The sequence below is a fragment of the Notothenia rossii genome (genome assembly GCF_949606895.1).
Source record: "Notothenia rossii genome assembly, chromosome: 10".
Lineage (NCBI taxonomy): Eukaryota > Metazoa > Chordata > Actinopteri > Perciformes > Nototheniidae > Notothenia > Notothenia rossii.
In genome coordinates, this window is record NC_136908.1 from 14,473,506 (window position 1) to 14,485,329 (window position 11,824).

General features: G+C 38.7%; 1 protein-coding gene across 1 annotated transcript; it reads right to left on the bottom strand.

Moving 5' to 3' along the window:
* Positions 1–909: 909 nt before the first annotated feature.
* ptdss1b (phosphatidylserine synthase 1b) lies at positions 910–11,764 on the bottom strand. Its single transcript, XM_079653034.1, has 13 exons — positions 11,416–11,764; positions 11,233–11,324; positions 10,629–10,673; positions 10,057–10,181; positions 9,393–9,551; positions 8,732–8,883; positions 5,978–6,119; positions 5,674–5,786; positions 5,421–5,486; positions 4,181–4,280; positions 3,592–3,651; positions 2,390–2,468; positions 910–2,301 (listed from the first exon to the last, which is right to left on the bottom strand). The coding sequence occupies exons 1-13, from the start codon at positions 11,592–11,594 to the stop codon at positions 2,207–2,209; spliced, it is 1,407 nt and encodes a 468-aa protein (XP_079509160.1). The 5' UTR covers positions 11,595–11,764; the 3' UTR covers positions 910–2,206.
* Between the last annotated feature and the right edge of the window lie 60 nt (positions 11,765–11,824).

Below are 11,824 nucleotides of genomic sequence, written 5' to 3' on the forward strand. Positions count from 1 at the left end.
TCAGAAACACTTTTTGTTATATTGAATGAATACATTAAATGCTTTGACAATAAATACAAATATAATTTTCATCTGTGGAAGGCGTGGCGCTGTAAAAAGCAAGTCCAATTATCTGCCTCGCCCGCGGCAGATAATTGGATGGCCTACCTGCCTGTCAGCCTTCCATCTCGTTCACAAACCGGCAAAAACTTATCTCGTGCCCTCATTGGTCATATGCGCGTTCGTGTGTGTTGGAGGGGCTCTGGGAAGTCTGAAGGAAGGGGCAGATTCTTTTCGGTTGTTTACTTTCATATTCTAGCTTACTCGAGCTGGTTTATCCCATTACATTACATTGCATTTAGCTGACGCTTTTATCCAAAGCGACTTACAATAAGTACATTCGACCAGGAAGATACAACCTTGAAGAAAACAGAATCATATAAATACATCAGGTTTCCCATGGTTTCTCCACTCTTACCTACCCTACCTTTAAGTAGCAAAAATGCAGTCTTTTTAGAAGACAACACTGGTTAATGTTTGAATAAATTTAGCCAAATTCATGATTGGTTCCTGCATAATGCATCAGGACCCCAGCCATCATCACTATAATGAAACTCAACCTTTGTTCCATGAAATCCAAATATCCCAAAGACCCTATATATTTCAAGGAAAACTGTAATAAATTGAGTATTTTTATAACTACAATTTCTTTATCAATAATGTGTTTATGTTTAAGTATTATTCAGATTCATGCATTTATAGACCATTTTTTTTATTGTCTGTAGAAATATTGTATGTGTCATGTGCTATGGGATGTAAATGTTACGATACGCATTGATTGCGTACTGTTTGTAATTTCATTTTGTGAATAAAAACTATGTGGTCATTTAATAATGTGTTAAAAAAAACAAGCAAACCAACCCATATACATTTATAATCAGTACAAATTATGAGTTTATTAGAGGTTATAACAATGTTAACACTTTAAATTAAATACAGTACAATCAGGCTGACACTTACAGCTTTGTAGAGAGCCAAAGGACTAAAACCACTTAGGCAGAACTACAACAAAAAAGTGTAATTCAAACATAAATACAAATTCAAAAAGCTGACAACTAGGAAGTTTGAAAACACACTGATATCAAATATGAAATGTATTGCATAATTTAATGATATTAAAAACAACTTATATTAGCTAGTCACTAACTTTCTGATATTAATATCACATTGATTTGGATCATTAAAAGAATCAATAGCCAGATAATTTCACAAGTGCGTATCCTCTGCTATTTCATACCACCACAGTGCTTTTACATTAAATGCCACAGTATTCTCTTAGCACACCTATCATGAGCTTCACCTTCTAATAACACAGAAACACTAATGTCCACAGTTTCACATCATTTGGAGTTAAAAAGGGTAACTTGAAAACACTACAGTTGGTCTAGTAACACTTGGTTCTACTTCTCATTTAAAGTACACAAAGACATCTCTCCTGATATAAATATAATTGCAGAAAAGCAAACAGTAGTGTATCTACCACTGCTTTACTGTTTTACAAATCAGTGTTAATTGTGGTTGATTTTAGAAACGATTACATACAAAACACAAATGTATCAAATCCAAAAAGTTAAACAAAAACTCATCACCAAATGAAATGTCTTACAAAACGATGTGCTCTTTAGCTTTCTAGCAAGGCATTACATTGAGTAGACAGTCATGTTAAAAAAATAGTTAAAGAGGTTAGGTGCAAAACAAAACTCTTAGTAAACATTAGTATAAACATTTCCCTGGACTGGACATTACATTTCCCACAGGGCAAAGTGTCCAAACAACATTTAGTCATTTTAGGTAGAACATGATGTGTGTATGCTAGCCTTCTAGTGTTTTTGGTAATAAAAAAAAAAGGCGTTTTTTTCATTCAAAATCCAGTGCATATTCTTTACTTGATCAAGTCTGGTTGAAATAACTGACATCGAATGCAAGACCAATTACATGCTTTTCCTTAAGTATTAAGATATGTAAATGCTGCCTAAGCTGTAATTAGTGTTTCACCTTTGACCCGATTGTATAAAGGCTCGCTGGTGGGAATTTGTTCTGGAGTCTGCGTTCTTACCCCTAGGAAGCAACTTTTACAAGATGTTTTCAGTACATTTATTTGCATACTCTATGCTCCTTGTTGGTTGCGTCCTTCACCCTTTCATAGAGGAAGTAAAAGTGATCTTGTTTATTGTTCCTTTCCTCCATGTTCATTCACAAATCTGTTCCTCACAGATGCTTCCCTCAGTTTTATAGGTTGTAAACTCAATGAATCTCTCTCAGCTATGAAGGGAAACAGACAAAGTATGATTTACATTTGGGATGGAGTTTAAAGAAAAGTTGTCATTAATCTGCCTTTTAAGAGACTAACCTGCTATGCCAACTGGGACGACACCACACGACTCGTCAACACTGCTGTCATCGTGGTCTTCACTTTGTACAGAAAGGCTCTGTAAACAGAAGGAGGTTTAGAGTGGTGAAAAAGGAGGAACAGCTCTAAAGTAGTGGTTCCCAACCTGGGGCGCCAGGGGGGGCGCCAGGCCTCAGATGATTTGTGGCCAAATATCATATTTCAATTTTTTTTTTTACATATAATTGTAACGCAATACATGGTTGTCGCTAAAAGCCTTGTCTATACATTACAATAAAATATAAAAAATAATTGATTAATTAATTTGAATACAAATTCAAGTCAGTAGCTATTATAGGCATAAAAAGACAGAAATGTATAATTTTTTCTTTAATAGAAATGTTTCTTCTGCGCGTTAAGTGTCCAAACTGGGCTTGTCTGGATAAGCGCATTTTTAAAAACATAGTCATTTTCCTTGCCGGTTTCAGTTGGATTATTTGTCACAGTTGCTCCGATCAGATCGGTCTCCTCAATTTTGTAGATTATTTACGACTTTTTAATCCACATAAACACATCGGCAAAATCCGGCTTACTTTGAGCATGTGTTTAAAACAGTTTAATCCCTTTGTGAATTGTTTCCACTTGCGCCGTCCTTTAATTTCTTCATACAGCGGGAATCCAAATGAATTAATTCTGAGTCCAAAAATCAAAAAAATCAAAGTCACTCCAATAGTGCTCCTTAATTACGCTTTCACCCTCCTTTGACAAAATACATCACATTCATCCAGTTTGTGACAGTAGTTGTAGCATTTTGAGACTTTGAAACTTTAATTACCACTGTTGCAACAGGAGTCATTTGGGGGGGCTCTTGGGAAAAAAGGTTGGGAAACACTGCTCTAAAGAGTAACTACATAGCAAGCAAGAAACACCACAGGCATTAACAGACAGTAGGACAGGGAAAGTATAAATAACATCATTGATTTCAGGTTCCTGGTATTGTACAAACTGACTCACTGTCAAACTTGAATAGAACAGAGTTAATGTTAACACCTGTGCTTTTCCTAGTATTACAACTCAAAGTGAATTAAAAAGTACTTATTGTAGATTTTATTTGAACTGCAATGATTTATCTTGACTATATTTACCCTTAAAAAAGTACAAGTAAATTAATTCTTAAAATATAACAGAAGGTTTAAAAAAAATAAAACTAAACAACATCTCACCTTCATTTTCTTTTCCTCGTACCACATCATCCCATATAGACATAGAAGTGTGATGAAGGCCTAAAATGTAGAAGAGAAATCATTTAAGTCAAGTTAAACTCTTCTTTTGTTTTTTTACCCGAGGGCATGAGAAAAAATTATTTTGTTCAGAAATAAATATAACCACACTTGTTTTGCATGTGAACAAGCTTGCAAGAATGTAAATAGTTACATCTTTGAGCTGTTTGAAGGGGTCACACACTGTGATAAACTCATGAGTAGCATCCAGGAAATATGCAGCTGCGTTAAGCACTCAAGTCAGATTTAAAAACATGCTTCAGATCTCTGACACACATTTGTGACTGTTACGAAACAGAAACATGAAAGCAGAGGTCGGCATGAAACCCAGTGCCTTTCAATACTTGTCCATGAAGGTGTGTAATATACATTAACAGTGGTTGGTTTCCCTTTATGAAAATGTACATAAAGGCATCTCGGTTATGGTCTTTGCATAGGACATATACAGTATTGCATAATCAGGATGCATCTATTCAGTGAAGCTTAACCTCCATCAGTCCACACACACATAATACACTCTTGTTTTTCTTACCAGAATCACCAGCCACAGGAGCACATAGCGAACTTGTGTCTTGGAAAACAAGTCGTTACCAAATTTAACACAAGCAAGAGCCTCGAGGAGAGAGATGGCACTAAAGGGAAATATACAAGTGTTAGATAAATGGTAAGGGGAAGTTTCTGTATTTTACAATGGCCCCCTCTCATGGCAGCACCATTTCATTGCAGTGGAGCACCTCTGTGGATGCATACACCAGGCGGCAGATGAATGTGCTTTTTATTATTGTTCCCTCGCCGTTCATACCCGTAACAATATTCATTCGCTATACTCCTGCTGTGGGAAATGCAACTCAATTGTAAAGGCTGAACAAGACAGCCTTATTCAACGTAATGTGTGTCATGCAGACGGAGGGAGCCTGTCTCGTTGCTATGGAAACTAGAGCAGACAGAGGGCATATGCAGCTTTGAGTCTCAGGTGAGGTCAATAACTACATTACGTTATGAATTTCAATTGACTGCTAGAAGTACACTGTTAAAAAAAGGGGAATATAAAACCTGTTCAAACATGAACCATTTGCCTGTCGTATAAGCTTGTAAAATCAGGGAAAAAAGGGCGAGATTGTGGGCATGTGACTAACACAAAACTGGTTTCAGTGTGTACCGCTATAAATTTGACTGATATGTTCCCACTTGAAGGAATTAGTCGCTAACAGAAATAAGGTGTGTCAAATTCCGATTGGTTATCATATTTGAATCTACAACATACCTTGCTTAGCCGACCAATGCATTACACAACCATAAACCCGAATCACGTGTCGTTAAACTGCCGCTCTGATTTGTTTGATTTAAAAACAGGGATGGCCATCCAGCACATCCCCTTTACTGTGCTATATGTCGACAAGATCAAAGGAAACCTACCATAAACTGGACAGAGTTCACTGCTATCAGTTGTAAAACTACAATGCTGCAATTTTATACCCAAAACATGGCAATAAAAAAAGAAATGAGGAAAACTCAAAATGTTGTGACAGTCCTTCAAATAATAACAATTAAAAACATAATGGAATAACAGTCTGCAAGTCTGCAACTGGAAATAAAAACTTTTTATACAAAAGGTGTGGTATTATAATGCAGTAAGCTATGAGTAAATAGTATTGTATTTGACCTTGCTCTGCTGCAAATGCACTCCTTTTGTAATCGCCAATCTAATTACTTTTTTAGGGAATACCCAGTCCTGTTAAATGTTTCTAAGGGACAAGACAAAATATACTTACATAAACACCCAGCATTGGGTGCCAACTCGTTTACACTCAGTGTCAGTCATATATGCATAATATTGTCTGAAAGGGGTTGAAAAAAAAGGACATTTTCACTTATCAACAACATAGTAAGCATTTAAAGTTTTGAATGTCAGACAAAAACCGGCCAACAACTGCCACTTAATTTTGTAACACCAGGAATAAATACTACCATAAACATTGTTTCAGACTTTTGTTGCACATTGGTGTAGTTGAAGGCTGAACATACCGTACAGTGGGTGCAGTGATGGCTCCAAGGACTATGAGGCGTAACCAGCTGAAAGCGTGAGACGCCTGGAAGACGAATATGTGCTTCAGGAAGAACATGTTTAACTCTGTCAGCTGTGCGGATAAAGGATGTAAGACAGACAAGGTTAAAGGATTACTTATGGATATTTTGTGTGAGCAGCAAGAAAACTAACAAATTTGGAGTTTTTCTAGAGAGTATTATTAATTGATAATCAGCAGATACAGCTCTAACACTGCAGACAATCCAAAAAGCAAGTCAAAGATCAAGGAATACAGCACAGTACCTGCCAGAGGATCATAAAGATATAGATGCCTGCCAGCCTTTGAAAGGAGGACTTTGGGTCAAACCAGCGCACATAAGTCCAGCTGGCCGGGGTGAACTGGAGCACCACTCGCTTTATCTTCCCTGTGGTGGTGTGGATTTCCCTGAACAAAATATGCACACTTTATAGAGGATATCGAGATTCATACAAATGTGTTAGAAAAATATCACTCGTCACCGGCTTGGTCTTCAATATCAGGATACTTTTATTTATTATCCTTCCAAGAATGGAAGTAGTCATCACACACAGGGCTTCGTGGGACAAATAGTTCCAAGAGTAGAGTCCTTGATATGCTTATATACAAGAGAGGGTGTTACAGTCAGAAAGATGAAAGAATACTGGTTCAAAGCAGTATTCTGACATTAGTAAAGATTAGCTAAGGCCTGCGTAAGCAATACACATGACAGTCATATGCCTATCTCTCTAGGGCAGGGGTCTCCAACCTTTTTTAGGATGAGAGCTACTTTCAAAAAATAAAACAAGTCGTGAGCTACTTTAACTCCTTTTTTTGTTTTTGCAGTATATTTAGCACATTTTAACATTATTATATGCGTACCTTTAACCTTTGTGTGCTGTTTGGGTCTGTGGGACCCGTTTTCGGTGTTTACTAAAATAAAATGTATACAATTTAATTGTTTTAACCTGCTTTATTTGGGGGCGGACCTCACATACTCTAGGGGGGTCCGGGGGCATGCTCCCCCGGGAAGATTTTTGAAGTTAAATGCATCAATCTGGAGCACTTTGAGCACAAAATGAATTTATGCATACAGCTCTCAACACTCAGATGAAAGGGAGCTGTATACTTTTCAATAATCCAAACATCTTTAGAATATGATCACAACCAATAACAAATCATTTAAACTTGTTTATTCTTATCTTATGTTACCTATAGTATTTTTCTTTTTATTTATGCATATTTTTACTAATCACTTTTTACTGTCCTACAGTACACATTGAAATTATTTCTTACTTTATTTTGTACAACTATATTAAATAGATAAAGGTGTGCTCTCTCTAGCTCTCTCTCTCTGTCTGTCTCGCTCGCTCGCTCACAGAGGCTGTGTGCTCCTCCGTGGCGATGACGGCTTGCGTTAAAAAATAATAATAAACATATTTAAAAAGTGGGGGGGGACACAAACGGGATTTTGAAAAGTGGGGGGGACATGTCCCCCCTGTCCCCAGTGGAAATTACACCATGCGTATGTATGCGTCAAGTGCAATGAATATAATATGCAAGTTGCAGCACACACACACAGTAAAAGAGCCTGCAGCGCATTGTAAACTCTGCCCAGAGGATCCTCGTCGCCTCACTCCCATCACTACAGGACATATGTAACACCCGCCTCACCCGCAAAGCACTCAGCATTGTGGGTGACTCCACCCACCCCTCCAACTGCCTCTTCAGCCTCCTGCCTTCAGGGAGAAGGTTACACAGCCTCTGCTTGAGCTCCACCAGGCTGAGGAACAGCTTCCTCCACCAGGCGGTCAGGATGCCGAACTCTCTCCCCTCCCTCCCTCCCTCCCTCCCTCCCTCTGACATCTCTCCCCTGAACTCTCCGCCCTGCCTCCCACCTTTCCCCCCTGCCCCAAATGCACCTGGACTTTAAACCCCCCCCCCCACACACACACACACACACACACAACCTTCCCTCATCCAGCACCAGTCACCACCACTTTTCTGCTGCTACTGCACTGAAACTGTACTTTGAACATTTAAAATATATTATTAACATTTTAAATTGTATACCCCGTGTATCTAGGCCCTTTTTGTTTTGTTTTATGTATATATATATGTCACACTGTGGGACTGCGGGAAACGGTATCTCGAGATTTCTGGATGTATAACACATGTAGTAATTTTGACAAGCTGACTTTGACTTTGAACTCTGCCCCTCATGTGTTGTATAGGCTGGCATGACTAGGCTTTTTTCAATGGGGCTGATGTTTTGTGTAGATTCTGCCAGAAGGAAAATCACTGTCAAACTCCACTCACGAAGTGTGCCGTGAGGTGCTGCTCCACATTGCTTTTCTTCCCGACTGCAACGCTGGTCCCGCAAATCCAGCACAAATGTGATTGGTCGATATTCATTGTGGGGGGTGGGGGGAGGAGGGGTGTTGGATAGATATAGAGTTGTAATAAGTAGATTTCGCTAAGATTGAGGTTTCGTTTATGCATAGGGTAGATTCTTTTAAATTACATTTCGTTTTTTTTTTTGTGTGTATTTTTTACATTTTGGATTTGCTTGGCGAGCTACTTATTGAGGGCTTACGAGCTACCGGTAGCTCGCGCTCGACGTGTTGGAGACCCCTGCTCTAGGGGCTGTGTCATCATGCCAATATTAGGAACATAGCTATCATAACTTCAACACAGTGTCTCATGAGCGTCATCCATGTAGTCATACATCCGGCTACGTACACAGCTACGTAGGGCCTCTGTTATCATGTGCTACTCTGATATAGAAGGAACATTCAGTATTTTCCCAACAAAATTTAATCTTGCATTGAACGTAGTATGCATAGCTTTAGAGTCACAAACTATATAAGAATCTGCCAGGATTACCTGATTTTGATGTTTGTGTAGATGTATCAAAAGTAAACAGCATAAAAACTTGCTGCTAATTAAACCTTATGCTTTTAAAATAGGCACTTTAAGTGTTTAAGGACAGTGTAAAGAAAAGATAAAAGTTGAAGATTAAGAACAAGAGCCAAACTGACTTGATGCTGGCCCAGTGGTAGGTTCTCATCTCCAAATACCGGCAGGCGGTCATACCGATCCAGATGCCTCCTCCATTACACAACAGGATGTCCAGAATCACCTGATCCCACCAGCACTCCGCAAAGTTCGGCAGCAGGTGCATGAAGATCAGCTGTGGAGAAAGCAGCATGAACATAATTTTCTTTATATATATTGTGAAATAGATTCTTTTTTTTATCATGGGACAACATTCCTAGACCAACAGACTCAGAGACAGTTTTATCACACAGGCCATAAGACTGTGAAACTCCTGAGCTCTGTAAAGGTTCACCATTAAAGCACTGTATGTTCATAATGCACTGTAGACAAGTATAACTGTCTTTTTATTTAACTTTTATGTTAAGTAGATTATATGTTGCATTGTTAAAGGAGCCTTAGTTAATAAACCATTTGAAGCCTTCTATAGTCTGATATTTGGATTATTTTTGCACCTTGTTGATTGGTAAAGCAGTCAATTCTCTGATGAGTAAATCCCATGGCAGGCTAAATGCTGTAATCTAAGCTCCCGAGTCAACAACTGGCAGCAGTCACAGCGACAGCTCTTGTTATGTGCAGATAATTTTAATGACCTCGTAAACTAAATTTCTGTTTTGGTCCACATCTTGAACAGATGTATTTTACCTCAGTGAGCTCCCAGGTGATGCTGATGGTCCAACAGAGGCCGTAGCTGCGGATGAGCAGAGCTTTTACAGCCCAGCCTGCAAAGTGACCCAATGCAAAGATGTCGAAGTGGGTCAGGATCCGCTCCCATGTTATCACTGTGCAGTTCACAGCATATTCCTGGAAGAGAAAAGTGACTAAATGATAAGAAGCGTTTGAAGTCTTCTCATCTCAACTTTCTGTTGCAAAATAACTTTCTGGAGCAAGGACTCAGAACACAAGGGGAACACTGTAGACATTGAACGTGTGTCAGACACTTCAAGGTTTATTGGGAGTTGCGGCCAGAGAATTGACAAAGAGATTTGCTGCAGCAACGAGGTGATACCAGTCCTGCCCAGGCAATTCTGAAGATCTCTCCCCAAATCCCAAGTATTTTTCCTAATTCGAGTCAAAACTATTCCCAAGGAGAGAGTGGCCTTCTGGGGTCACATTCCCGAACTCTGACAACGGGAGAGAGTGATTAACTGGGTGAAAGGCTGAGGCCTTGGTAAATATTTCCTCAACCTCTATGTCCAAGAAATATACATCCTTAATCCTTCCATTGAACCTGACATCTTTTAACAATAGGAACTGAATTTGCTGAACTAAGTCTGATCAAGAGTACAAGAAACTAAAATATCCTCACCATGATATCAGCTTCCCGTTTGGCATAGCGCAGATTTGGGTCCAGCCAGTACATCAGTAACTTTACTTGGTCCCAGTTGAGGAAGAGGAGGAAGACAAGAAACAGGAAGTACAGCACACTGAGTCCTACAGGGGAGAGGAGAGAGTTAGGATCGAAACAAATCTAGCCCAGATCCAAGCTGGTTGGATTAAATAATCAAAGCAATTCAGATGTATTTGGAAACTGTTGTAGCAATTTTATGGTATTAAAGCTTTTAATAAAGTTTTATTCTAATGTAATGTAATTGTGTTTAGGAAGGGAGTATGAAACTACAGGATGGACAGGAATGAAGATAAACAAGTTAGGGGGCTTTTATGACGTCCTGTGGAGGGGGGCATCTGATGAGTGTTTGGGTTTGTGTGACTTGCATGTCTTGATGCCTTTAAAAAGCTGAGCCTCACAGACCGCAGCACTCCGCACACATTAAAGATGTTAAAGAGCTTTATATGAATATTGTGTTTCTTTGTACATTTGCCTAACTCATCACTTTCTCTAAACAGCAGCTGATTTAAAGTTGCGACGACAACACTCACCAAACACCACTCGCCATACTGCAGGGTGTGGCCTGGTAAAAGGTCCTGATGAAGAAAAAAGAACACCGGGTAAGTGATTTTCACTGTGTTTGCATTATTCCTAGAAAAAGCATATTTGCTCAAAGTCCACCAAGGTCAGTCGATATGGCAAAAAACTTCAGCTATCTTTCAACCACCTGATATTTAGGCTACATTTAGTGTTCAATTAGATCCAGTATTTCACACTGAAATCATACTTGTGTTGTTATTCTAAATACTTAATTCTAGATTTAAACTTTTCAAAATCTTGAACTCTCAATTTTATTTCAAACGTTTGAATGGTGCTGACCATTCAAACATGTTAAGTCATGTGTGCGTTTTAAAAAAAAAGAATTATTGAATATATCTTGAAAAGCAGCATATCCTCACATTTGAGAAGCTGTGTGCAGAGAATATTTTGTATCCGTGCTTGAAAAATGCCTAAGTTAGATCAACTCATTGTCAATATATTGCAGATTTATCTCATTAGACTTTGAACTACACTCCATAAGACAAGACATAAGCATGGGCTTGTTCCAATAGAGTACCATTTATTGCTGTATGTTACATTAAAGATACAACTTACCATTAGGAAACGCCAGGATACTGATGACCAAGAAGAAGGAGACAACCACCAAAAGACCAACTCGGAGGTTGTTATCAGACTGCTCATCATCCCTGTATCATAACAGTATCACAAGTTAACAATCCCAAGCTTATCTACCTCTGTGTATATGTACATTACATTATATTACACACTGTGGTTTACCTTGTAAACGCAAAGTACATCAGGCTGAGCACAGTGACTGTCAGGAGTGTGATGGTGTGCGGTTTGTAGAAGAAATCAAGGCAGATATCGTCCACTTGTTGCTCGTTTATCATTCTGAAATGCAAGTTATAGTTGACATCATCCTCCCGGTGTTTTTTTGGAGACACAGCGACCGGCATTTTGCAGTTGTTGGCTATTTTATTAGTTGCAACGCCTTTATACTAGAAGTTTGAAAAGCAGATAGACAAGTAGATGCTGTTTAGCAGGAACACTGTAGATGGACTAAACCATTGAGCTAACAAGGCGGTTTATATTTGAAAATACCATAGAAAAATTCACGCAGTAGTTTAAACCAAAGACACATTGTAAGAACGTGGAAGACAGAACATTTTCGATCGTATAAATGTCC

What these genes read in the sequence shown, in the direction of transcription:
- ptdss1b (XM_079653034.1), bottom strand. Translation starts at nt 11,594, where the DNA reads ATGCCGGTCGCTGTGTCTCCAAAAAAACACCGGGAGGATGATGTCAAC. An exon ending in ATGTACTTTGCGTTTACAAG is followed by an intron (nt 11,325 to 11,415) that starts GTAAACCACAGT and finishes GTTATGATACAG; the next exon opens with GGATGATGAGCAGTCTGATA. An exon ending in TCTTTATGATCCTCTGGCAG is followed by an intron (nt 5,787 to 5,977) that starts GTACTGTGCTGT and finishes TTATCCGCACAG; the next exon opens with CTGACAGAGTTAAACATGTT.